The sequence below is a fragment of the Phocoena phocoena genome, chromosome 3 (genome assembly GCF_963924675.1).
Source record: "Phocoena phocoena chromosome 3, mPhoPho1.1, whole genome shotgun sequence".
In the NCBI taxonomy this organism is placed as follows: domain Eukaryota; kingdom Metazoa; phylum Chordata; class Mammalia; order Artiodactyla; family Phocoenidae; genus Phocoena; species Phocoena phocoena.
In genome coordinates this window covers 153,314,193-153,339,259 of record NC_089221.1, presented here as the reverse complement: position 1 = coordinate 153,339,259, position 25,067 = coordinate 153,314,193, and the positions used below count along the sequence as shown (strand labels likewise).

Here is a 25,067-nt window from a genome sequence, read left to right as displayed (position 1 = left end):
TACCTCAATATGGTTATACTCCATTATATTTTCCCTCACTTTTATATTCTAGAATCAGTAAAAAAATTATAAGACATGAGAAGAAGCAAGAAAATATGCTTTAATTTTTTTTTTTTGCTTTAATTTTAAAGAGAAAACAGAGTCAATAGAAGAAGTCCCCTCCACATAAAAAAAAAAACAAAAAACGCCAAGTTATTGGAATTATCAGACAAGGACATACAACAACTATTATAAATATATAAAATAATGGGAAAAGAACAATAATTGGGATAGAGAAGGGGGAATAATGAGTTGAATAGTGTCCCTCAAAAATTCATGTTCACCCAGAACCTTTGAATGTGACCTAATTTGGAAATAGGGTCCTTACAGATATGGTTATAAAATGAGGTCAGCTTGGGCCCTAATCCAGTGACTGGTGTCCTTATAAGAAGAGGGAAGTTTGGGACTTCCTTGGTGGTCCAGTGGGTGAGAGTTCACGCTCCAATGCAGGGGGCCTGGGTTGGATCCCTGCTCGGGGAACTAGATCCTGCATGCATGCCACAACTGAGTTTGCATGCTGCAACTAAGAAGTCAGCATTGCCGCACTAAGAAGCCCACATGCCGCAACTAAGACCCAGTGCAGCCTAAATAAATAAATAAATAAATATTTTTTTTTAAAAAAAAGAAGAGGGAAGTTTGGACACAGAGAGACACAGGGGAGGATGCCTTGTGAAGATGGAGGCAGAGACTGAAGTGATGCATCTGCAAGCCAAGGAAAACCAAGAATTGCTGGTAGCCCCAGAGGTGAGGAGAGAGGCCTGAGATAGATGCTCCCTCAGGAGGGAACCAACCCTGCTGGCACCTGGAGTTTGGACTTCTCCAGAACTGTGAGAGAACAAATTGCTATTTTTGTAAGCCAATCAGTTATAATACTTTGTTATGGAAGCCCTAGGAAATTAACACGTGGGATAATGAGATATTCTGGGATATGGATAGAAAACTTTCAAAAACTGACTAAGTGGAAATTCTAGATCTGAAAAATATGATAGCTGAAATAAAAACTACAATGGATGGGCTAAACACCAAATTGGATGTTACAGAAGAAAGAATAAGCAAACTTGAAGACAAGTAAATAAAACTTATCCACATTGAAGCAGAGAGTAAAAAAACACATAAATACATTAACAGCATCAATTACCCTTGAGATATACTATGAAACTGGGAAACATACATGAAATTGGGGTCAAAGAGATGAGAGACAGAATAGGGGAGGAAAAAATATTTGAAGAAATAAAGATTGAAAAACGTTCCAGAAGCTCAAAACACACCAAGCAAGACAAACACAAAGAAAACCACACGCAGGTGTATCATATCCAACAGCTGAAAATCAAAGATAAAGAGAAAATATTAAAACAAAATAGATCTTTACAGACTCGCTGGTCCCTGACAGCACATGACCCCCAAGAGGCCCTAGTATGCAGATGAGGATGTGACAGTGAGTTTGGAGTGGCATTCAACTCTGGAGGTAATAGAAGCACCAAGCAGAAACTCTTAGAGAAGCTGAAAGAAGCTAAAGCATTTAAGAACATATTAAATGGTTATCACTTCTTATCTTGGGATGTTCTTAAATATCATAGTATGAGAGAATCATGGTGGCAATGTGGATGTAAGATCAAAGAAAGATGGCAGGAACAGGCCATGGTGCACCTCTGCAGTCTGCTGTCCATCTCCACAGGAACCTCCTGCCTCCACAGGTCCCACCCAAGGATTCTCAGAGCTACAGGAATGATATTTTTTTCCAACTTCTTTCCTCATGGTGACTCCCCATGTACCTTCTTTTTTTTTTTTTTTTTTGCGGTACGCGGTCCTCTCACTGCTGTGGCCTCTCCCGTTGCGGAGCACAGGCTCCGGAGGCGCAGGCTCAGTGGCCATGGCTCACGGGCCCAGCCGCCCCGTGGCATGTGGGATCCTCCCGGACTGGGGCACGAACCCATGTCCCCTGCATCAGCAGGCGGACTCTCAACCACTGCGCCACCAGGGAAGTCCAATATAAGCAATTTAAATACTGCCATCTTATACGTGAGAGAGGCAGTAGAGAAGAGTATCACAGATATTTTTTACTACAGAGAAATAGTTTACCACAGCCCCCAAGAAGGTACATGGGGGCTTCCCTGGTGGCGCAGTTGTTGAGAGTCCGCCTGCCGATGCAAGGAACACGGGTTCGTGCCCCGGTCCGGGAAGATTCCACATGCCGCGGAGCGGCTGGGCCCGTGAGCCATGGCCGCTGAGCCTGCGCGTCCGGAGCCTGTGCTCCACAATGGGAGAGGCCACAATAGTGAGAGGCCCACGTACCGCAAAAAAAAAAAAAAAAAAAAAAGCTTATATTTAATGTACTGTCATATTTCCAAAATTATTTACATGGTAAAATAAAAATATACTCTTTGAATCTGCAAAAAAAAAAAAAAAATAGAGCAAAAAGACACATTACATATGTGGGGGGAGAGCGATAAGAATTCCAGCTGACTTGGAAAAGAAATACTAGTCAGAAGGCAAATGAGTGACATAACTAAAGTGCTGAAAGGCAGTCAACCTAGAATCTTATATGTAGTGTAAATATGCTTCCAAAATGAAGATGAAATAATACATTTTCAGTCAACAAAAGCTGGTAGAATGTGTTGTTAAAAGTCCCACACTATAAGAAACGCCAAAGGCAGTTCCTTTGGTTGAAGGAAAACGGTACCAGGTTAAACCCAGCTCTACAGGACAGAATGAAGAATGCTGGAAATGGTAAAGTGTAATGAAATATAAAAAATTGCTTATTCTTAATTTTTAAAAAGTCAATTGACTGTTTAAAGCAGGATTATAGCAATGTTTTAGGAATTTTAACACATATAGAAATAAAATATATAACAACAGTAGTAAAAATGGTGGTAGAGAGTGAAAGGGGGCATAATGGTATGTTTCTTACATTATGTTTAAAATTGTATAATATTAATTCAAGGTAGACTGTGATAATTTAAAGACATATATTATTATAGTTCTTTTTTTAAAAATTAATTTATTTTGGCTGCGCCATGTCTTAATTGCAGCACTCGGGATCTTCGCTGTGGCGTGCAGGATCTTTAGTTGCGGCATGCATGTGGAATCTAGTTTCCTGACCAGGGATCGAACCCGGGTCCCCTGCATTGGGAGCACGGACTCTTACCCACTGGATCACCAGGGAAGTCCCGATATATATATATATATATATATATTTTTTTTTTTTTTTTTTTTTTTTTTTGCGGTACGCGGGCCTCTCACTCTTGTGGCCTCTCCCGTTGTGGAGCACAGGCTCCGGACGCGCAGGCTCAGCGGCCATGGCTCACGGGCCCAGCCGCTCCGCGGCATGTGGGATCTTCCCGGACCTGGGCACGAACCCATGTCCGCTGCATCGGCAGGCGGACTCTCAACCATAGTGCCACCAGGGAAGCCCAGATGTATATTATTATAGTTCTTAAAGTGAACACTTGAAAGACCACTTGAAAGAGGTAATGATAAGAAGCCAATCGTAGATACACAATGGAAGTCTGATAAAGACAAATAATCCAAAAGCAGTCAGAAAAGGAAGGAAAAGGGGAAAAGGACAGATGGGACAAATACAAAATCAAAATCAAAATGATAGACCTAAAATCAACTATGTCAAAATAATTTTATTAAACACAATTCAAAGGCAGAGATTATCAGACCACAGGGGGTGAACTCCCCAATCATATGCTATTTGCAAGATAAACATATTAAATACTGACACTGTTAGGTTAAGGGTAAAAAGATGGGAAAAAACACACTATGAGAACACTAATCAAAAGCTGTTGTGACTATATTAATATCAAAATAGTATTAAAGAAAAGAAGATTGCCAAAGATAAAGAGGGATTTTTCAGAATACAAAAATAATTAGGTCAACAAGAAGATATAACAATCATAAATGCATATGCACCTAGAGTTTCACAACATATAAAGTAAAATGTGACAGAACTAGAGAGATAAATAGACAATTCTACAATTAAATTTGGAGATTTTTAAAACTTATCTCTCGGGCTTCCCTGGTGGCGCAGTGGTTGAGAGTCCGCCTGCCGATGCAGGGGACACGGGTTCGTGCCCCAGTCCGGGAAGATCCCACATGCCGCGGAGCGGCTGGGCCCGTGAGCCATGGCCGCTGAGCCTGAGCGTCCGGAGCCTGTGCTCCGCAACGGGAGAGGCCACAAGAGTGAGAGCCCCGCGTACCGCAAAACAAACAAACAACAAACAAAAAACCTTATCTCTCAGTACTTGATAGAACTAGTAGACAAAACAAAATCAGTAAGGATATAAACTTTTTTCTTTTTTGCAACACAATGAACCAACTTAATTTTTTAAAATTAAATTAAATTTTTTGGTTTTGTTGGGTCTTTGTTGCTGCGCGTGGGCTTTCTCTAGTTGTGGCGAGCAGGGGCTACTCTTCATTGCGGTGCGCGGGCTTCTCATTGCGGTGGCTTCTTTTGCTGCGGAGCATGGGCTCTAGGGCGCACGGCCTTCAGTAGTTGCAGCACACGGGCTCAGTAGTTGTGGGGCGCAGGCTTTAGGGCGCGCAGGCTTCAGTAGTTGTGGTGCATAGGCTTAGTTGCTCCGCGGCAGGTGGGATCTTCCCAGACCAGGAATCGGACCCGTGTCCCCTGCACTGGCAGGTGGATTCTTAACCACTGTGCCACCAGGGAAGTCCAACCAACTTAATTTGACACTTTGAGAACACTACACATAACAACCGGAGGATGCACGTTATTTTTACATGCCTATGAACCTTCATCAAGATAGATCATGTACTGGACCATACAAGCCTTGATAAATTTCAAATGATCAAAATCATAAGAGTATATTCTCTAACCACCATAGAATTAAATTACAAACCAATAACAAAAAGACATCTAGAAAATTCCCAAATATTTGGACATTATGGAAAACACTTCAGATTACCCACAGGTCTCAGGTCAAAGAAAAATTCTGAAAATATCTCTGTGTGAATGAAAAACAAAATAAAACAAAACTATAACACATCAAAGTTTTTGGGATGCAGTGAAAGCAATGTGCAGAAAAGAAGAAAAGAATAAAGTGAATTATGTACATTTCCATCTTAAGAAACAAAGGAGCAAAGGAAATCCAAAGTTGATTCTTTAAACAAATTAACAAAATTGATAAACTCTCAGAAAGACGGGCGGGGGAGAGAGAGAGAAACTACCTATATCAGGAATAAAAAAGTGGACATACTACAGGTCCTACAGAGGCCTTTTCCCGGTGACCTCATCCAGGGTAATTGGGACTGTAGTCTAGCAAGGCCTGGCCTCATGGCCTATTCCGCTGCACTTAAAGAGGGAGCAGCTAGCCTCCCTGACTCTGTCAATCACTGTGTTGTACAGCTCCTGACAACATGCCTGGGGGGCGTGGCATTCCAAATGTGGCCTCCAAGTTGGGGGCCTGTTGACTGCTACAACACCAGCCTCTTGTGCACATAGAGACCCAGGCCCACCAAGGCCCACCGCCCCCTGCTCCTCCACTATAGCTTGGCCAAGCCCCTTTCTTAACACTGGCTTCCTCTATCACCATGGTTATAGTCAGACAGAGGTGGCTGACCCTGAGGGACACAGGGCCACTGCTGCTTTCAGAAGGGTGCTCTGAAAACTGGAGGCCTGAGAACTTCCTGGAGGAAGTGACAGTTAAGCCAAGCTGGCAGAGGCAGGGAAATGGGCAAGGGCAGGGTGTGTGGCCTGACATGGCAGGAGGAGGGGCACAGCCCAGCTTGAACTTTGTCCTGAGGGACGAGGGATTCCTGGTGGGCCTTTCAGCAGGGGTACAACCTGGTTAGCTCAGTGACTAAGGAATGCTACTCTCTGGGAAGAGGGGAGGATGAGTGAAGTGGGAGAGGCTGGGACAGGGAGCATAGGGAGGGGGCTGGGCAGGGTCCGGGGTCTGAGCCAGGCCCTAGCTCCAATACTGCCCCAACTCCCACCTCCCCTCCCGCTGTTACTCTCAGCTGTGGGGAAGGAAGTGAAAAGGTTCTAGGGGAACAGCAGGAGCCATCTCCTCAGGCATCCTGTCCTTAGGGTGGGAGAGGATGGTGACCCTGGTGCCAAGGCCCTGCAAGCTGCCCTCTTCAAGGAGTCCTACAGGGGCAGGACAGCAGGGTAGGGGTCTCCTTCTCCTCTCCCACTCAGGGCACAGAGGCAGGCACTGTCCCTTGGAGCCCAGAGGATACTGGTTTCTGACAGAACCTGCACTGAAGTGCAGGCAGCATAGCCACAGTTACTGTAGGCAGGAAGGGCCAAAGGGTGGGGAGACAGCAGGGAGGCCACAGGCTGCAGTGTGCAGGCTGGACCATGCAGGACCTGGGGGTCTGGGGAAGAGCTTCTAAGACCAGTCACTGCTGAGGGGGCAAGAGCCCTGGAGGCCTCTGCCCAGCCCTGTGCAGATGGCACTAGCACTAGCATTTTCTCAGAGGGGCCCAGAAGGGCATCCAAGGGCTTGGGGCAGGAGCCCCATCCTCTCCACCTGCCTGCTTCCTGGGAAGGATTGCTTCCTGTTCCTCTGGCAAGTGGCCCTGGCCCAATTCATGGGAGCCCTAAGGCCATGTTGTTCCCTAGCTCGAATCCTACCCTCCGAGGACGAAGTCCAAACTCCTCAATGTGGTTACTTCAGCTCCCCTTGCAGCCCCTGCCTCACTTCCACAGCCTCCAGCTGGAGCAGCCCTAACTCTTTTTTTAAGAGCTCCCTTCCTCTGCTGGGAGCTCTCCTCCTTCAGACACTCCCCCACAACCCTGCCCCAATCCTACCCCTGCTCCAAGGCTGGGCCACCTGGGTCCCAGATATCTGACTAGTGGGTTTGTGCCTACACTGTGTGGGTGCTGACTTTAGTGAAATAAAATTGGAAATTCATTCACAAGTCTTGTGACTCCTTTCTTCAGACATAACTAATTGCAGGTGGGGGTTTGGGGAACACTTCAGCCTGTTCTGGGCCCTGCCAGCCTCTCCAGTGTCAGCCTGCTCCATGCTCTTTGATCTCTCTATGCTGGCCACATTGGCCTCTTTCCATCTGCATACATTCCTTTCAGCGTCAGGGACTTTGCACCTGCTGTTAGTGTGACTGGGATTCTACATTCCTCCTATACATAGATAAAACCTACTCATCCACCTCCCCAGAAAAACCTTCTTTGACCTCCCTGATTAGGTCAAATGCTCCTTAGGACATGCCCTTACATTGGGTCTTTTCCTGTGAGGACCTGTCAGAGCATATCTCTACTGTGTGATTACTATGTCGGTCTCTCTGCCCCTCACCTGAGAGCTCTGCAGAGGCGAGAACCCTGTCTGGTTTTGCCCACGCTTGTATTCTCCAGCTCCCAGCACAGCGCCTAAGGTCCAGCAAGTGCTCAGCAAATATTTCATGAGTGAATGGATGGGTGAAGGGGTGGATAGTCCCAGGCAGCAGTTCTGGCTGGGCATGTCAGTGACTCCTCTGGAATTGACTCTTAGAGAAACTCAAAGGTTTTTTTCCAAGGAACTGAGGACTGACTGCCATGTGCCACGTGTTTACCCAGGACTGTCTCTTTATAGAGAATCTAGTTCCTCCTTCTCCCTCCTCTCCATTTCCAGGTCACAGATTCAGCCCCAGCCTGGCAGTAATCCTCCACCCCGTAACAGCTGCTTTTATCTTCCGGTCTCCACCCTTAGACTGTCACTGTCGCCGAAGGTGTGGCTACACCTACTGGTGCTGCCCCTAGAAATCACCGCATCATCTTCTTCGTGAGGCTAGAAAGTCACGTTAGAGAGGGGCTCATGGGGACTTCCCTGGTGGTCCACTGGTTAAGACTCCACGCTCCCAATGCAAGGGGCCCGGGTTCCATCCCTGGTCAGGGAGCGAGATCCTGCACGCTGCAACTAAGACCCGGCGCAGCTAAATAAACAAATAAATATTGAAAAAAAAAAAAAAAGAAGGGCTCATGGACTGAGTAAGGCAACCAGGGGCTCTGTGGGAGGAAGAAGCCTGCGTGAGATTGCAACAGGCCTTGGAAATGCACGGCATAGGCGTGGGCTCTGATCTTTCAACGACGCTGTCTCAGGGCTTCCCGAGCTTACGGGAGGGAGGGCACTTCCCGAGTCACACAGCTGAGAAGTAGCGGTGACAGGACAGGAACTCAACTCTGTTGACTCCAGAACCCAGGACTCTGAAGCAAGCCAGTTCTCAAGTTGCTACCCTTCTGACGTTTTCGTAGCAACAATAGCTTCCCTGCAGATGAGGAGGAGGAGCCCAGCGGGGGCTACGGGGGCAGATGGCAAGCAGGCAAGGGCACAGACCCTGGAGCGCAGGAGCCAGGTCCGCGCCCCCTCCCCCGGCGCTTGCGCACTGGGGCCTGTTCCCCGCTCAACCCCGCCCCCATAGCCAGGGTTTTCAAATTTGAAACCTGCTCCTTTTCCCGCCCGAACGTGTTGACCAGCAGCGGGAGAGGGCGGAGCCGCACACAGCCAATAGTGCCTGAGAGGCCCCACTGCCCCGCCCCCAAGGTGACGTCCGCGAGCCTCAAGAGGCAAAGAGCAAATGGGCGAGGGTGCCCGCCGGCCCCACCTCCGTGGCGCCCACGTGCAGCGGCGGAGCCGGGGGCCTCCCCGGGACCACCGGCCCCCAGAGCACCACTCAGTGTGCGCGCCTCTTGCCACTAGCACGGGGCTAGAGACTGAGGCCCAGAAAAGCCAAGTAACCGGCGCTGGGTCGCTGAGCGAAGCGGCAAGACGCAGCACAACCCCACCCCCACCCCCAGCCCGGGAGTTCGCCCAAGGGCCGGGCCTGGATCCGGCGCCCATAGAAGCCCTACGGGAGTCCTAGGGAGCGGGCGGGCTCGCGGAGGGTGGGCTGCGGTTCCCGGGCGCGTTCCAGGGGCGGGGCCAAGAGCTGGGCTGTCCCGGGGCGGGGCGTTCCGGGGGCGGGCCGGGCGTCTGTGTTTGTTGCACCGTGTCAGTTACATTGTAACAAAAGTGGTGCAGCCGCTGCTCCGGCCAGCATCCTAGGCCCACCCGCAGCCAGCTGTCGCCGACATGGAACCCGTGGCCAGCAACATCCAGGTCTTGCTGCAGGCGGCGGAGTTCCTGGAGCGCCGCGAGAGAGGTGAGGAAGAACCCTTGGTCGGACTCCAGGCGGCGACCTCGCTGACACTGGCCTGGGCTGGACTTGGCTCCCAACTTGGAGGATGCATGGCCTTAGGGCAGTAGTCCTGGGGCACCCCCGCCCTCAATTTAGGGGTCCGCGGGCAGTGGGGCTGGAGGGGGTGGGGAAATGGCCCTGTAGCCAAAAGCCCCTCCCTGACCGTGCCGTGCCAGGGGATCCCGCTGGAACTAGCCCCAGCCTGACGTGGGCGGGGGCTGTCTCTCGCAGAGGCAGAGCATGGATATGCGTCCCTGTGCCCACACCGAAGTCCGGGCCCAGTCCACAGGAGGAGGAAGCGGTCTCCCCAAGCTCCTGGCGCGCTGGACAGTGGGCGGTGAGGAGGGCCTGGGGCAGCGGGGAATAGGGGGGGATGGACGCCGTCCTTCATCGGGCCCCTCCACTGCCAACTTCCTCCTTATTGCTCGCATCTTCTGGGCCAGGTACCCTGCTCTGAAAGCATTCAGACACCTCCTGCCGTTTCCCCATCCCCCAAACACACACTCTTCATTCAAGGACTATTTCTCAAGCACCCCTGGTGTGGTTGGAATGGTGAATAGTTCTGGGTCCTGCTTCCACTCACACTCCTAATACAGCACATATCAAACCACTTGCTTTCCCCCACAGGCTTTCTCCTTTTCTCTCCTACTCTCAACCCTTTGCACACTGTTCCCCCCAATTTGAATGCCTCTCCCCCCACTACCCATTTTGGGCAACTTGTGTTGCTGGGCTCTGCTCACATGTCACCTGTTCAGGAAGCCCTTCCTGATTGCTGCTAAGGGGCCTCCTTTGGACCCCACAGTCACCTGGGCAGGCCTCCTTACTGTCTCTGCCTCTGCCTGGGACTCAGGTGCCTGAGGCCAGCACAAGGTCCCCACAGTGGGCTAGTTTGGGATACACATCTGTAGTGAATTTTGAGGCCCTGGGAGCCCTGGGACTGAAGGTGTGGGCAGTAGCTGACACCCCCTCACCCCATCCTCCCTGGCATTGGCAGGTCTGTGCACAACGAGCTGGAGAAGCGCAGGTGAGTCCCAACCCTGCCCTGATAGCACCAGGCCCCAGGAACTGCCTCCCTCTGGCCTTCCCTCCCCTGCCGTCCCTCATCTGGCCAGCAAGCCTGGGCTGGCACTGCCCTCTAGACCCCTTCCCCCACAGGAGGGCCCAGCTGAAGCGGTGCCTGGAGCAGCTGAAGCAGCAGATGCCCCTGGGGGCTGACTGTGCCCGATACACCACACTGAGCCTTCTGCGCAGGGCCAGGATGCACATCCAGGTAAGAAGCTACTCTGGCGCCCCAGGGCCAGCTTGCCAGGATGCTTGGAAAGGGGTAGTAGGGAGGGGCTGGGTGGAACTAGGGAGAGAGGTCTGAGGTGATAGCCCAACTGCCTGACATTGGACAGTTCTCTGTGCTTTTAGTTTCCAAATTTGTTAAGTAGGAAGAAAAGCAGAAAATAACTCAGGATTGTTCTGAGGCTTTAAGCAAGTTCCTCCAATAAAAGTTCACTTGTTATTACAGCAATTATTACTTGGATCCCAACTGTGAGACCCTGAGCGAGTTATGTAGTCTCTCTGGACTTCATTTCCTCCTCTGAATGGGGGGCATTCTGTGAGGGGTCATGTGTAAGGGTCCCTCGGACTGGAGAGGGCTGTTTCTTGCTCTTCCTCTCCCCCATCCTTGAAGGCCTCCTGTTCTCGGCGGTTGGCGGGGTGGGGCGCAGGGGGGTGTCCCGACGCTGCTTTGGGAGGCAGCTCCAGAAGCCAGGAGGGGGAAAGTACCAAGAGGACGCCAGTGAGCCACCCTCCCAGGGCTCTTGCTGCTGCCCGGGCTGAGCTCAGCGCCCCCTGATGGATGGGAGTGGGGTGTGCTGACTCAAGCACAAGGCAGCTCCACAGAGTGGGGATTAGAAGGGACTTGGAAACAATAGAGGCCTCTTCCTGCTCTCCTGGCCCTTTTGACAGAGGAAGAAATGGAGGCAGAGCCGGCTGATGAGAGGCAGATTCAGAACCGAGGCCTAGGTCTCCTGACTTGCATTCTTTTCTTCAACAAGTGAGCACCTGCTCTGCCAGGCCATGTTGTGGGCACAGGGGGCAGTGACAGAGACAGATGGAGGTGCCATGCAGCAAATAAATCGTGGTGTGGAAACTGTCAGCACTGTCCCAAAGGTGCCTGTGTTCTCCTCATTGTGGCTGAATAACACTCTGGCCAGATAGCCGGCTCCAGTTTCTCACATGGAGTTGCTGACTTGGTTCTCGGAGGGATGATGTGTGACCTTGGGTGCTGGCTGGCCCGTGGGCAGGACCTAGGGATTGCTCCTTCCTTGAAGCCCCATCACCCCTCTCCTGGACTCCCTGCTTCCTGTTTTGCCTCCACCTGGCTGTCCTCCCCACCTTGCCCTAGAATGTTCTTTTTTTTTTTTGCGGTATGCGAGCCTCTCACTGCTGTGGCCTCTCCCGTTGAGGAGCACAGGCTCCGGACGTGCAGGCCCAGCGGCCATGGCTCAAGGACCCAGCCGCTCCGCGGCATGTGGGATCTTCCCGGACCGGGGCACGAACCCGTGTCCCCTGCATCGGCAGGCGGACTCTCAACCACTGCGCCACCAGGGACGCCCCCTAGAATGTTCTTTGCACCACATAGATCTGTTCAGGTCTGCCTCCTGCTGAAAACCTTCCATGGCTCCTGACAGGACAGTTTCAGTTTCTTTCTTCCTGTGATACTCAAGGCCCTTCACAACACAGGCCTTGCCACTGGTCTCATCTTTCCCCATTCCGCACCAAAAAAGCTGAACTCTCCATGCTTTTCCCATTTTCCCTCTGCCTGGATGCTTCTTCCTCCCCTGTCTTTGCCTGGACAGCTCTTATTCATTCATCTACTCCCAGTCCAAATGCCCCCTCACCCAATTCTCCCCTTGCTGACTGAATGCAGGATTCCGTCCATTGAGGACCCTGATGGGAGAACCCTTGGTCCTCCAGTCCCTGGAACTCAGGGCTGGCAGAGCTTGCGTGGGGGCAGCAGAAGGGGACTAATGCTGAAGACTTAGGACTCCTGGGAGGGTCTTGAGGAGTTACAAACTGGTAGCCTTTGTTTGGTCTGTAGTTTTCTAAACATTTAAATTAGTTGGCAGCACTTAAAAGGACATTTGACATGAAAAAATGTGATCTCCCTGCTTCTCTTTAAAAAACTGGGCGATCTGGCAACACTGGGCCTGTTTCCATGTGGCAGTAATTGGCCTGGGCCACTGCCTCGAGCCTTAGTATGCACTCGCTGGTGTGCCCCAGTCCCCCACAGTCCCTGTTGCCTGACACCAGACACTCCACTCCTTCACATCACTTGACTGGGCCCCGAGGGCCTTTGAGATTGTGGTGCCCTCCCTTCCCCACCCATCTGGACAGAATTCCTGGGCCATTTACATGGGACAGAAGGGCAGGAGGGCCTAGCTTCCTGTAGGATGTGGGAGCGACCCTCTGGGGCCCAGATCTAGTGAGCCCGTGTGGAGCAAGCAGTCACCACGTGGCCAAGGTCCGCCGTTAAGTGGTGTTGGGCTGAGGCCCAAGACCCCAGGTAGCTGACCCCAGCCCCTTGCTCCCTCGGATCTGCAGAAGCTGGAGGAGCAGGAGCAGCGGGCCCGGCGGCTCAAGGAGAAGCTGCGCAGCAAGCAGCAGAGCCTGCGGCAGCAGCTGGAGCAGCTCCGGGGGCTGGCCGGGGCGGGCGAGCGCGAGCGGCTGCGAGCAGACAGCCTGGACTCCTCAGGCCTCTCCTCTGAGCGCTCCGACTCAGACCAAGGTAAGTGCCCTCACGCGGAGGGGTCGAGTGGGCTGAGTGGCCCAGGTCCCCTGACTGGCCTGCTCCCCGTGCAGAGGAGCTGGAGGTGGACGTGGAGAGCCTGGTGTTCGGGGGCGAGGCTGAGCTGCTGCGGGGCTTCAGCGCGGGCCAGGAGCACAGCTACTCACACAGCAGCAGCACCTGGCTATGACCCTCACCTCCTGGAGCGACCTCTGCCCTCAGCCCACCCTCTGCTCTGCCAGGCTGGAGCCCTCACCAAGCCTCCAGGGCTGCTCAGAGTACTGTTGGAATGGACTAAAAGGACTGTGTGGGAACAGGTGCTCCCCGTACCTTGCTGCTGGCTGCTGGCTGCTGGCAGTCCCACCTAGGACGGGGTGCCGAGCCCCGCTGAGCCCTGCAGGGCAGGCAGCTTGGGCCCAGGCCACCCTTCCAGGCGTTTTTTGTAGCACTTGGCTCTGCTGTCCACAGGGGCAGGAAGCCTCTTGGGTCCTCACGTTCCTTCCTAAACAAGGTCCCCTGGCCTTTGCCCTCCACATACTATATTTTCATTAAAAGCCTCTTTCTTAACTTCCTGTCCATGGTCTTGCCTGGTGAGAATGGGGGAACTCCCAGCCACAGACAAACTGGAAAAGAGGAAATGAGATCCATAGCCACCACAAACACTGCTGTCCACACCAGGCAGTGCCCCTTTACTCCTCACAACTCGGGGGCCTCAGTCCCTGTCTGTCACAGTGGGACTGAGGCTGAGTGACATGACCTTCCTGAGGTCCAAAGCCAGGAAACAGTTGAGTCAAGATTTGAACCAAAGCTTTCTGACTCCAGAGCTGGGGCCGACTGAATTCAACAAGTATTTATTGAGTGCCTGTTATGTGCAAGATTTTGTTTCAGGTACTTGGGACACATCAGAAAATAAAACAAAGGTCCCTGCCCTCATGGAGCTTACAGTCTAGCGTTTATGACCACTTCACCTGGACGTGACCCTGCGCAAGTCACTGTACCTCTATCTTCAGCCACCTGATGCAGGAATAAGCAGGTCCAGCTCAGACGTGGGTAACGGCCTGGTGTGCTGGAGAGGCCAAACAACACACCCACCCCCAGCCCACCACCCAGACAGCAGACAGGGCTGGAAGCTGACTTTTAATAATAAAGTACAAGGAGGAAAGAGCACAGGGACTGGAGCAAGTGGTCTGCTGTGCTGCGGCCCCAGGGCCTGGGCTGGCTACACAAACTGCTGCTGCTGCTGCTGCTGCTTCTTGGTGGCTGCCTTGCTGGCAAGGTCCTTGGCCTTCTCTGTAGCTGCCAGTGCCGTTTCCTTGGCCTTCTCCTTGGCTTCCTTGGCTGTTTCAACAAGGGTTTTGGGAGGGGCCTCACCTGGAGCAAAGGGTGGGGACCGGTTTCAAAGAATGCCAAGACCCACCTAAATCACCTCCCAGGACATTCATCTCCTGTGCACCAGGCCCTGAAGGAAATACCCAGGGTACAGATGAGTTGCTCAGAGTAGGGTGGTGACAGCTCCAGGCTCCAGCCCAGGCAGGGCAGTTAGGACTTGACTCAGCCTCTGCCTGTGTACAGAACCCTCACCTTGCAGCTTGGCCAAGATGTATTCAAAACCCTTCATAGTCTTGGTCACATTGCTTTTGAACCGGGCGAGACCAAATTCCTGGCAAAAGATGAGAAGGGGAAGGATTCTGAGCTGCCCACTGATCCCCAGCCCGGACTCTATGTTACATGCCCTGGGCCCCAGAGCCCCAGCACCACAACAACGCTGCTCACCTGGACAGCTCTGGAGACGCCGAACAAGCTAGAGGAGACCCAGGCTTCCCGGCAGATTTCGGTCCAGCCGCTGTTATCAGAGTTCACACGGTAAACACATCGTTCCTCTACCACCTGTGCAGGCAGTCAAGCCAACCACAATTGTGTGGGAGTCCTTCACTTCGCCAGCTTGCACATAAATTTGATTCCCTGCCTCTTTTCACTAGGGAAAGCAATAAAATGAAAACCGATTCCTTTCCCTTACTGTATTCCCAAGCTGCACTTTGGGAAGAGAGTAAGAAGATGAAAAAAAGTCATTTTGCTCTCTAAAAACCTCTCTTCTGACCCTTCAAACGAAAAGCTACATGGACTCTTGAGATCAGCAGAGGGCCTTCCAGCTCCATCCTGGATGTTTTGTACCTTTACATCTAGACATGTGTGGTGTTTTCAACCTGGCTTCCACCCACTTTGGCCCTTGAGCTCCTGACAATCCAAAAAAAAAAAAAAAGAAAAAAGAAAAATCCGGCAACCACCACAGCTCATTATCAGAGAGGAGCAAGTGGACCTGTACTTCCAAGAGAAACACTTAAGACACCTGTTGTAGCTGCACTGAAAGACATTTCTTAGAGCTGGATCTTTTCTTTGTAATTTACAAAACACAGTTGTAGTGCCCTCAGGGCAGTCAGCTGTGAGGCCCTCAGACAACTCAGGGGCAGAGCATTAAGCTGCCTACTCACTCAGTGACTTCCCCTCTCTGGACTTCACTTTCCTCTTTGCACAATAGAGAGTAATACCCACCTCCCTGTGTTATTGTGAAGATTAACTGAGAAAGAAAATAACAGTTCTCTGGAAGCTTTTAGGGTACTCACAGGTGAGAAGATACTGTAGGATGTTCCTTAAACCAAACCACGGGTTTTCTAGCCTTTTTAATTTTTTTTAAAGCAAAGGTATGTGCAACCCTTTTCCCCTGAAATCTCAGGCAGAAATCCACTACATAAGACAGATAAAAGACTCTAGTCAAACTGGGGCAAGGGGCCCAGATCCTCCCCCTCTAAGGTACATGCAAGGTACCCTTTATGGCTTGACAGACTCCTGTTTGTAAACCACTGCCTCCCTCCATCCCTCAGCATCATGCCTGTGGCCCAACCTACACACATGCCAGGCACAGTGTGAGTGCTCTGCATTTAGTACTTACAATGACTCTGTAAAACAGGTAACCCCTCCACCACTGTATGAATGAGTCAAAACACAGGTCCAGAGAAGATGACCAGCTGAAGAGATCATCTGAGTTTGTACTCTAGAGCCAACACTCCTCAGAACTGCTTGGATCATAGAAGCTCCCTCATGGCTCCCTAGCCACATGTACCTGGAGCTCTCTAGTTCTGGGGGAACCAAGAGGGAGGGGTCTCACCATCAGCCGGGCATGGTTGATGTTCCAGGTGAACGTGGTCATGGTCTGGTTCTGTGGGTCCACAATAGAATCCTCCAGGATGTACACTGAGTGAGCAACATTGGCAGGAAATAGTCGCTCAGCCCAGCGGGGCATCCTGTTCGTCTTGGTCAGGAGTCGCCGGGACAGGAGCTTCTGGTCAGGGGTCACCTCCCGGTGCACTATGTCTTCCGTCAAGACATGTTTGCTGCAGGTGTCAGGGTGAAGGTGACCCTCAGGAGCCTGGCCCTAAGAAACTGCCTGTTGGGGTTCCCATCTGGAGCCTCCAGGCCCAGAATGGCCATGCCTTTCCCCAAACTTGCAGAGTGATCTGTGTTGTGGCTCAGACCTGAACTAGAGTCCCTTGAGCCTAACCCAGGGCAAATTCCAACTCCCGCCTCCTCGCTGACCTGGATTCCTAGGCCTTCCAGCAGGGCTGGACCTCATGATTTATTGCACCACTGGAGAGCGTCATGGCAGAGAAGTAGACAAGCGCCCGGATTTCCAACCCCAAGATCCCTCCCCAGCTCCGGTGCCGCCGCCTCTTCCTGTCTCACCACCCTGAGATGAGAGAACCTTTTACTAGGGCCTCAAGTAAACTACTGCCCAGACCCAGCCTCCTTCCAGTACTAGCCTGGCCGCTTCCCCGATAGGTCCTCTCGTCCTAAACGTGGCCACGGCTCCGGCGATCCCCCCACTCGAAGTCGAGTCTTTCCCGGCCCCCACACTCCGATCTCCAAACAGCGAGGTGGGAGGGTTGCTCTTTCCAGGGCCACGTACCTATAGGGATTCGGGTACCGCTGCCAGAAGGCAGCGAACACTTGGTCCCAGGAACTCCGGAGCACGCTCTGGCCCAGGAAATACTTCACCATTGTCCAGGCCGGGCGGGCTCAGTGCCCGCGCAACATCAGGGGTGCGGAGCCCGGGGGGCACGCGGAGACCGGGCTGGAGCTCGACGCTCGGCCGCCAAGCTAGCAGCTCAGTCACTCCAGCGCCGCACCCAAACAGGCGCCACCACCGCCATGAGGATTTGTCTGGCCGCGCGCCACTTCCGGCGCAGCCGCGCACTGCCCACCTCTTCCGGCGCCTGCCCACGTGACCGGGCGGCCCCGCCTCCCCAGCCTCTACCTCCTCCCACTACGCGGGAGTCGCGGTGGGCCGGAGCCAGGTTGGGGGGACCCTTCCCAGGCTCTGTGGGGAAACCGTGCCGGAGCGGCCCCTAAGCCGGGCGGGCAAGCGAGTAGCGGAGCGAGCTAGCGATCCGGACGCCGGCGTTGATTGCGCTTCCCCGCACACTCCCAGGCCGCCCCGGGTCCTGGGCTCTCAGAAGGAGGATCAGCACCCGGGGCCGAAGAGCGGGGGCGGACGGAGGCGTTGCTGTAGCTCAATATCGTCGCGGCGTCTGGAGCCTTAGATTGGCGCCTGGGGTCGGGGACTGAGGCTCGGGCGCTGCCTTTCGGAGTGGAGATCCGGTTTGCCTCCCGCCCCCGCTCAGGACCCTGAAGCGGGTGAGGCAGCCCCGGGAGCATGAGCGGGCAGCGTGTGGACGTCAAGGTGGTGATGCTGGGCAAGGAGTACGTGGGCAAGACAAGCCTGGTGGAGCGATACGTGCACGATCGCTTCCTGGTGGGGCCCTATCAGAACGTGAGTGCGCCCGACGCGGCCCAGCACGGGTGGGAGGGGGCTAACCCGCATCCGAGGCCCTGATTGCTTCCCCTTGGTTGCAGACCATTGGGGCCGCCTTCGTGGCCAAGGTGATGTCCGTCGGAGATCGGACGGTGACTTTGGGTATTTGGGTAAGTTCTCTGGGCAAATCCTGGGAAAACCCATTCCTGAGGAGGCGTAGATCCTGCCTATTACTGGCTGACTTGTGGCCTCACAGAGGCCATTTCTGTTCTCTAAACCACAGTTTAAAAACGGGGTCTGGAGAACGTGGCATTAGTTTGCAGTTTTGGGGAGTAGCTCAGCAACTCAGGCCAGGGCTGAGCCTCCCCCTGCCCTTCAGGACACAGCAGGCTCTGAGCGCTATGAGGCCATGAGCCGAATCTACTATCGGGGCGCCAAGGCTGCCATCGTCTGCTATGGTAAGGATGGTTTTGGCCTGTTTCTCAAACAAGAAGGGGAGGGTGCCAGGCTGGCCTTACAGAACAGCTTCTGACCCTTGGTTGTTTCCTGCGTGTCCCACACCAAGACCTGACGGACAGCAGCAGCTTTGAACGGGCAAAGTTCTGGGTGAAGGAACTGCGCAACCTAGAGGAGGTAGGTGGCCTGACCTCACCAAAAGACGAGACGGGCTGGGGATCTGGTGGTCCGAGGGGGGTGACCCTCACCTTGTCTTCTGCTCCAGGGCTGTAAGATCTACTTGTGTGGCACCAAGAGTGACCTGCTGGAGGAGGACAGGCGGCGCCGACGTGTGGACTTCCACGACGTCCAGGACTATGCAGACAGTAGCTGCTCCTTAGCTCCCTGGGGCTGGGGGAGGGAAGTGGCTACTTGGGTGGGTCACAGAAAATAGGGACTGCCTTGGCTACCATGGCAAGATCCTCCATGGGAAGACTTTCTCTGGCCTCCCTGAATCTGTGGGGTTCAGAAGATTCCCTGTACTGCTAGCCTTCCCCTTTGTCTGTGTCCACCTAATTCTCAGGTATGAGGCTTTAGACACTTCTCTTTACAGATATCAAAGCTCAGCTCTTTGAAACATCCAGCAAGACAGGCCAGAGTGTGGGTGAGTGCTGTCCTGGGCCTCACAGCAGAACACGCAAGGGCAACAAGGGAGACAGAGAAAAGCCTAGAGGGCTGGTTACTGGGTGATCCCAGGGCCACTGGCATTTGATCCTCACCTATCACCCTTTTTCCTGCCAGATGAGCTCTTCCAGAAAGTAGCAGAGGATTACGTCAGTGTGGCCACCTTCCAGGTGATGACAGGTGTGTCCTTCCCTAGCTCCTGTGGAGACTTCCTCTAGGCCCACAGCATCTGGCCCCCTTCATGAGTTACCTGATCCCCCAATAGAATGATGCTGAGCTGCCACCTCTCTCTCTGACAGAGGACAAGGGCGTGGACCTGGGCCAGAAGGCAAACCCCTACTTCTACAGCTGTTGTCATCACTGAGTCACCACTCACCTGGCCTGGGGGAATTAAAGGAATTCCCCCAGAGAGGCTGGACCTAGCTTTTGTCTGGGCTTGAGTGATCACACGTCTGAGCTACCCTGGGTCCCCATGGCGGCAGAGGTGGCACCTGCCTGTGCTGGCCCATGGAACGGAGGCAGCATTTGGGCAGACTGATGGGCACAAGGAGGGTAAGGGCTGATTTGGACCCCAGGCTTCTGCCCTGGACAGCACTTGTGTCTACAAATTATTTAAGTGGCTTCTGATTTGTAAATAAAATCAATGCACTGTGAATCACACTCAACCCCTTTCCCTGCTGTGTGGATTGGGTGTCAAGATACCTAGTACTTTCTGGGGCCACCTGGCGGCCCTCGCTTCCTATATCAAGGCTCCTCTTAGCTCTTACTTTCCTTTGGAAACCAACTGGCTTCACCCCAGGGTTGCAGCTGAGATAATGGAGAAGCAGAAGGGCCCTTTCCTATTCTTTAGTGGGGGCAAAGGTAGGGCGAGAAGCTGGGGTTGGGGCAGTGCAAAGCTCACCCTTCCTTCTTGGTGCTAAGAGCAAGGAAGGCACTGAAGTATCCAGAGATCGAAGGATCAAGCACTTCTACCTCAGACTGGTTGGCTCTACTGCACCTCTGTCATGTCTAAGTCCATGAGTCATGCCTGTGGCTCAGATCCTAAGCTTCCTAGCAACACCCTATGTGGCTTAACAGAAAAATCATAGGTTCTGCAAGACTTAGAAAGGTTTTATGGATCCAGATTGGGATCCAACTCAGCTACTCAGAAAAGGGACTTAAACTTGGCCTGTGTTTCTCATCTGTAAAATGAAGTGACCACTACCTAGTTCAGGACTTGAAGATCATGAGTGAAAAGTAACTGTAGGACTAAATGCTTGTCTTCCCACACTCTTCCCTGGGGTAGAAAGTTCAGGACTAAGTCAGAAGGGAAGCAGATTCCCAGGGGTTCCTGAAAGTGTATTTTTGGGCCTTGGACGTCCAGATATTTCTGAAGAATCAGATGTTACTGTAGACAGGACCAACCCTTCAACCAAAAGGAAGCATATGGAAGCCTTTTCTGTTATGGGATGCTCAGCCCCTTTGCCTCACTTTACCATTTTAGGCCTAGGCCGAGTCCTCTGCAGTGCCCGGCACCTGCTCTAAAAAACTAAAAACTTGGCCAAAATGTCTAGACTCACACTCAGAAAGTGCTTTGGTTCCACTTCCTTTTTAAAAACCTCAAAATACCCTTCCTTCGTGGGTGATGGAGGCTTCCTGTGTAGGGACTGAAACTGATGCCAGCCACTCCCAAAAGCATCAGAAAGACATTCTGACAGCTGTGGCTACTGGGAGGAAACCCACACCACTCCCATGAGGTGCTTGGAGGAAGGGCTCAGTTCCGTGTCCCTGGGAACTACCTCAGGGGCTGACTTCTGCTCTCACCCCAAACCCATCCTCCCTCCTGTTAGGCTACATCTCCCCACGGACAACAAAACAAAACACAGGGCAAGGGCCATAAGAGTAAAGTTAAACTTTACTTTACAGTAATTTTTTTCTATATACAAAGAATTACAGTACATGTTTATGGGGACTCCTAGCACAGGGCTCCCCTCTTTTTCACTAAGAGTTCCACTTATCACTGACAATCTATTGGGGTGAAGGGGGGCAAAAAAAGTGATGGACCTCAGCTGACACCCCCTCTGCCCCTTTCTTAAAAATATAAAGATAGATCTCTATTGTCAGCTTTTTTTGCCAAGACTTAGCTGCTCTTCCATGAGCTCCTGTGTGCTGCACTCGCCCGTCTTCAACACTCTCACCTACATGCACACACAGGCAGCACCCACCTCAGACCTAGAGACCACCTGTTCTCTGCCCCTACCCTGGAAGTCTAAAGCACCAGAACCACTCATTTCTGCTCCTAACTCCCTAGGCTCACCTCCTGTCCAAAAAGCTTTGCTCGATTTCCAGGGTGTTACACCTGAAGCCCTCAACAGCCTGATGTTTTGAGAGTCATGGGAAAGTAGCTCTAGAAAAGGGACCATATGAGTTTAACATGTGCTATTTTCGCTTATGTTGATAGGAAACATTTCTCCCCAGGCTGTGGATTTCTAATTAAAATAAACTCTTTCCACTTCCTTAAGAAATATTACCCTTAAATCTTCATAAGCAATAGAGGTGCTCCCATGAGAGTGGAAGAGGTAGAGAGGGGCAGAAGGTAGCTGAGGGAGACCCCACACTTGGAGCTCTCTACCAACCTGTTCAGGCAGTGTGGACAGAGGCTATGGACAAGGTGACACCAGCCCTGAGAAACTCAATGGCCACCCTCATCTGGAAACAGCATCTCTTCCACCTCTGGACTGCACTGGACTATTTCAGGGTCAGATGCAAGATTCACCATGGCTCTACCTTCCCCTCCTCTAATAAAGCCTCAAGGAAACTACATAAGATCTCTTCTTCCCAAACAGGAATCTGGGTTTCTCAAGTCACCAGTCCCTCAACTCTTGGCAGTGCTTATTTATACCAGGAAATTAGCACCATCATTGCATTTTTTGTGTGTGTACAAAGCAATTACCTATTCCTTTTTTCAATTTATACTACAGCAACCTCTGGCCCTGCTGCACTAACTCTAAGAAGCTCAGCTGAGAGCTAACTGTCCACAGCCAAGGAAAGTCTCGTGCAGCAGCTACCCAGCTCTAAATGATCTGGAATGTCTAACACATGGAACAGCCCAAACATTATTCAGCAGGAAAAGGGGCTTGTGGCAGCTCCTTTCCTGCCATGATCTCAGAGAAGTGAGGACACTGGGCTACTCTGACCTCCTGACAGACCCCAAGAGGATGACAGTGTCTCCCAAAAAAGCCTTAGGAGAAAACCTGCTTTATAGGAGCTGATGGGGGGGAAAAAAAAAAAAAAATCCATCCACATTTAGTGCTCTCCTGATTCTTCTCCACAGGGGAAGCTGCCAGGACCAGACTTCCTTCCTGCCACTCTGTTCTCACGAGGCAACCTGGGAGTCCAGCTCCTGTGAGTAGACGCTGCCAAGCCTGGAAAAGGATCGCTGATGCACTTCATGCCCTGACTGTAGTGTGGGGTGGAGGATGTAAAGAATAGAATAATTATTTTCATCAATGCTAAAGATGTAGATTTGATAGTTGTTCAGAAGAGGATCGACACAGTGATTTAAATCACTTCAAACTCAGTAACTTCAGGGGGAAGCAGACATTTAAAAACTTGGATGCTTTTGTAGCAGTGACAACTATTTTGCTATTAGAATGGGTTTGCTCCAGTAGAGAAGCAAATGAGGCTTTGAATTCAAATTTCAACAGTTTCCATAATTTTTTCTGACTTAACAGGGCTAGGATAGGTATTAGTTCTCTAACTACCTATGGAAGCTATGGCTTCCCCCTCAGAAAGGCTTCCTGGGGAACTGGCTTAGAGGCAGACGCTCTATTGAGATCCTGATTTACAAGCACTTGGCCAAATGCCAAAATAGCATCCTACACAAAGATCAGGAGTTTCTAAGAGTAAAGATTTCCTTTTAACTGCCAAGTCACACCCCCTGGAGAAAAGGTCTCAGTATAGGTTCCAGGAGAATCCCCTAAGGATGGCAAGGTCACCCCCCCCAAAGAGTCATGCAAGAGTCTCACTTCCCAAAAGTCCTTCCGACTCTGCTTCTAATTGTATAGTGACTGCTTTCATGATGTTAACAATCTAGTATCAAATGCTATCAGTGGGCCTGAGAGTTGAACATCTAATTTCCAAACAACCTAAGAGAGTCTTACAATGGCCCTCATGAAAGCCAGGCTGGCTGTCCATCCGTTTAAATAAACAGCTTCAGAAGTTGTTTCCTACGCAGGTCTGGAAGGAAGCTTTCCAGTGAATGGGAGAATGGAAAAAACTGAAACAAAACCACAAAGTGGCCCACCTTTCCCTCACTCCTTCCTGTCCTGTGAGACATATCTAGAGTGGCTGTCAAGTCAATTACCTACCAAAGCCTACCTAAGAGAAGCTCCTTCAGGATCAAACTTCTCCACTTAAAAATTTTACATAGCCTGCACACCCCACCCCCCAACAAAATTCACAGTTTATTTCATGAAACAAAGAGCTACGGTAATTTAACACACAACACAGTGGAAAGAGATTCTGACAGCGCAGTGCGGGTATCTTTTTCTGATCACAACTACAGATGACAGGAGAAAAAAAGGGCACAGGACTGGCACCAAGCAAATCCTACTCATACAACCTAAGAGAATAGGGAAAGGGACCTACTAGCTGCAGTTATATACTTATTATTCTCACACATGATAAATACTTAATATAATGAACTTTAATGTTCTGGGTGGATTTCTTTAAAAATATCTTTTCCATGATTTAAAATTTTTTTAAAAGAAAATAAGATGCTTTGTTTTCTCTTCCTCTAAAACAAAGAGCTTTTCCTCTCTGATGATGTGGGAAGAGAGACAGGATGAAAGGGGAGAACTAGGCAGGTGGAATTTACAGAGGAGAGTCCGAGGTCTAAGTGAGATGCAAGAATAGGCCCCTAAACTCAGGGCAGCCCTGCCCAGCCTCATGCCTCTGCCTGAGTTCAAATGTCTCAACCCTAGAGACAGACTTTGGGAAATAAAAGCAAATTCTTTTTTAAATCTTTATATAAAGCGCAAATGCTTCTATAACAACAGTTGTTCCCTCCTTAGAAGTATGGGAGTAACCTCAATAGAAACTCAGGAGGAGGAAATTGGGACAGAATACAGAATCCTGTTGAGGGTGTAAAAGCCATAACTGAGACAGAAATGGCCAGGAGACCTTGGGGCCAGGAGATGGCCTGTTGGCTAAAGCTGCTGGCTAAGTTGGCAAAGCAGAGAGGTAAACATGTTTGGTCTAGGGACAAAGAGGGGGTGGGTGAATGGGAAGGAACTGGCCAAACAGCACTTCCTGTTGGCAGTCAGTGAGCTGGGTGAATGGTAGGGCAGGGTAGCACCAACAGATTTCCCAGCCCTTGGGCCCCAGCTCAGGGCAGCAGTAACAGATAATCAGCAGTTATGAGGAGTCATCTCTTGGACTGGACATTGCTCTAAACGCCACATCTTGCCAGTCATGGGGAAGGTTTCTGGCTTGCCTTTGAGCTAAGTCAGCAGGCAGGTGCTCTCAATACAGAGCACAGCATTTCTCAGGAAGAGGGTGGTAGAATCCACTAGTGAAGAAGACTCCCTCCATTCAGGTAGGAGGGCAAAGGATCAGGAGAGAAGTAATTTCTTGCCAGGATCTGGCACTCTCCCTGAGCTGGTGGTGGATCTAGCCCAGAGCTTGCCAGAGATTCCCTAGGTCTACTGCCCGAGACTCTGAAATCTGAAAGCACCTGAGTGTTTGGGGGACAGGCATGGGGTGGGTTGATGTAAAAGGAGGAAAATCTGTAGAAAAGAAAGGTAAGCTTGCCAATTGCCTTCTTACACTGAGGGAAAGCTGTGTCCTCACAGAGCCCAGCCCCCCAACCAACTGCTCCACCAAGGACAGATCTTTAGACTCTCCAGAGCCCAGACAGAAGCAGCAGAGGCTGCCCAGCCAACAGGCCCTACCTGCCTATAGAGGAGACCTCTGCATGAGTGTACACGCATGCACATACACACAGGCACACCTGACCAGGAGACACTCAAAACAACCACTTTTGGGGCCACAAAGGACATGACAAAATAAGCCTGGAGCCCCAGGGCCCCTCAAACTTCCTGTTATTTCCTGGTCAAAGGTTCTTTAAAAATAACCTGGGAACCCAGGCAAGCATGTTAGGCTCACAGGGATCAGGTCTTATTTATCTCTGTATCTCCTGCCAGT

General features: G+C 51.5%; 3 protein-coding genes across 4 annotated transcripts; 2 read left to right on the top strand and 1 right to left on the bottom strand.

Annotated features, from left to right (window-relative positions):
- The first annotated feature begins 8,998 nt into the window (after positions 1 to 8,998).
- Positions 8,999 to 13,527, top strand: MXD3 (MAX dimerization protein 3). The gene is made up of 6 exons (XM_065874469.1): positions 8,999 to 9,141; positions 9,409 to 9,514; positions 10,172 to 10,201; positions 10,333 to 10,447; positions 12,772 to 12,955; positions 13,030 to 13,527. The coding sequence occupies exons 1-6, from the start codon at positions 9,072 to 9,074 to the stop codon at positions 13,143 to 13,145; spliced, it is 621 nt and encodes a 206-aa protein (XP_065730541.1). The 5' UTR covers positions 8,999 to 9,071; the 3' UTR covers positions 13,146 to 13,527.
- A 253-nt stretch (positions 13,528 to 13,780) lies between these two features.
- On the bottom strand, positions 13,781 to 17,203 carry PRELID1 (PRELI domain containing 1). 2 transcript variants are annotated; one of them, XM_065873951.1, is made up of 5 exons: positions 16,917 to 17,203; positions 16,119 to 16,344; positions 14,729 to 14,842; positions 14,537 to 14,615; positions 13,781 to 14,326 (listed from the first exon to the last, which is right to left on the bottom strand). In XM_065873951.1, exons 1-5 carry the CDS (start codon positions 17,006 to 17,008, stop codon positions 14,175 to 14,177), a joined length of 663 nt encoding a protein of 220 aa, XP_065730023.1. In that variant the 5' UTR covers positions 17,009 to 17,203; the 3' UTR covers positions 13,781 to 14,174. The 2 variants fall into 2 exon arrangements, with proteins under 2 accessions (XP_065730023.1, XP_065730024.1); XM_065873952.1 differs by having other exon boundaries at positions 14,175 to 14,293; positions 16,917 to 17,008.
- A 64-nt stretch (positions 17,204 to 17,267) lies between these two features.
- On the top strand, positions 17,268 to 19,541 carry RAB24 (RAB24, member RAS oncogene family). The gene is made up of 8 exons (XM_065874110.1): positions 17,268 to 17,780; positions 17,864 to 17,932; positions 18,142 to 18,220; positions 18,328 to 18,395; positions 18,484 to 18,583; positions 18,811 to 18,861; positions 18,999 to 19,061; positions 19,181 to 19,541. The coding sequence occupies exons 1-8, from the start codon at positions 17,664 to 17,666 to the stop codon at positions 19,243 to 19,245; spliced, it is 612 nt and encodes a 203-aa protein (XP_065730182.1). The 5' UTR covers positions 17,268 to 17,663; the 3' UTR covers positions 19,246 to 19,541.
- The last annotated feature ends 5,526 nt before the right edge of the window (positions 19,542 to 25,067 follow it).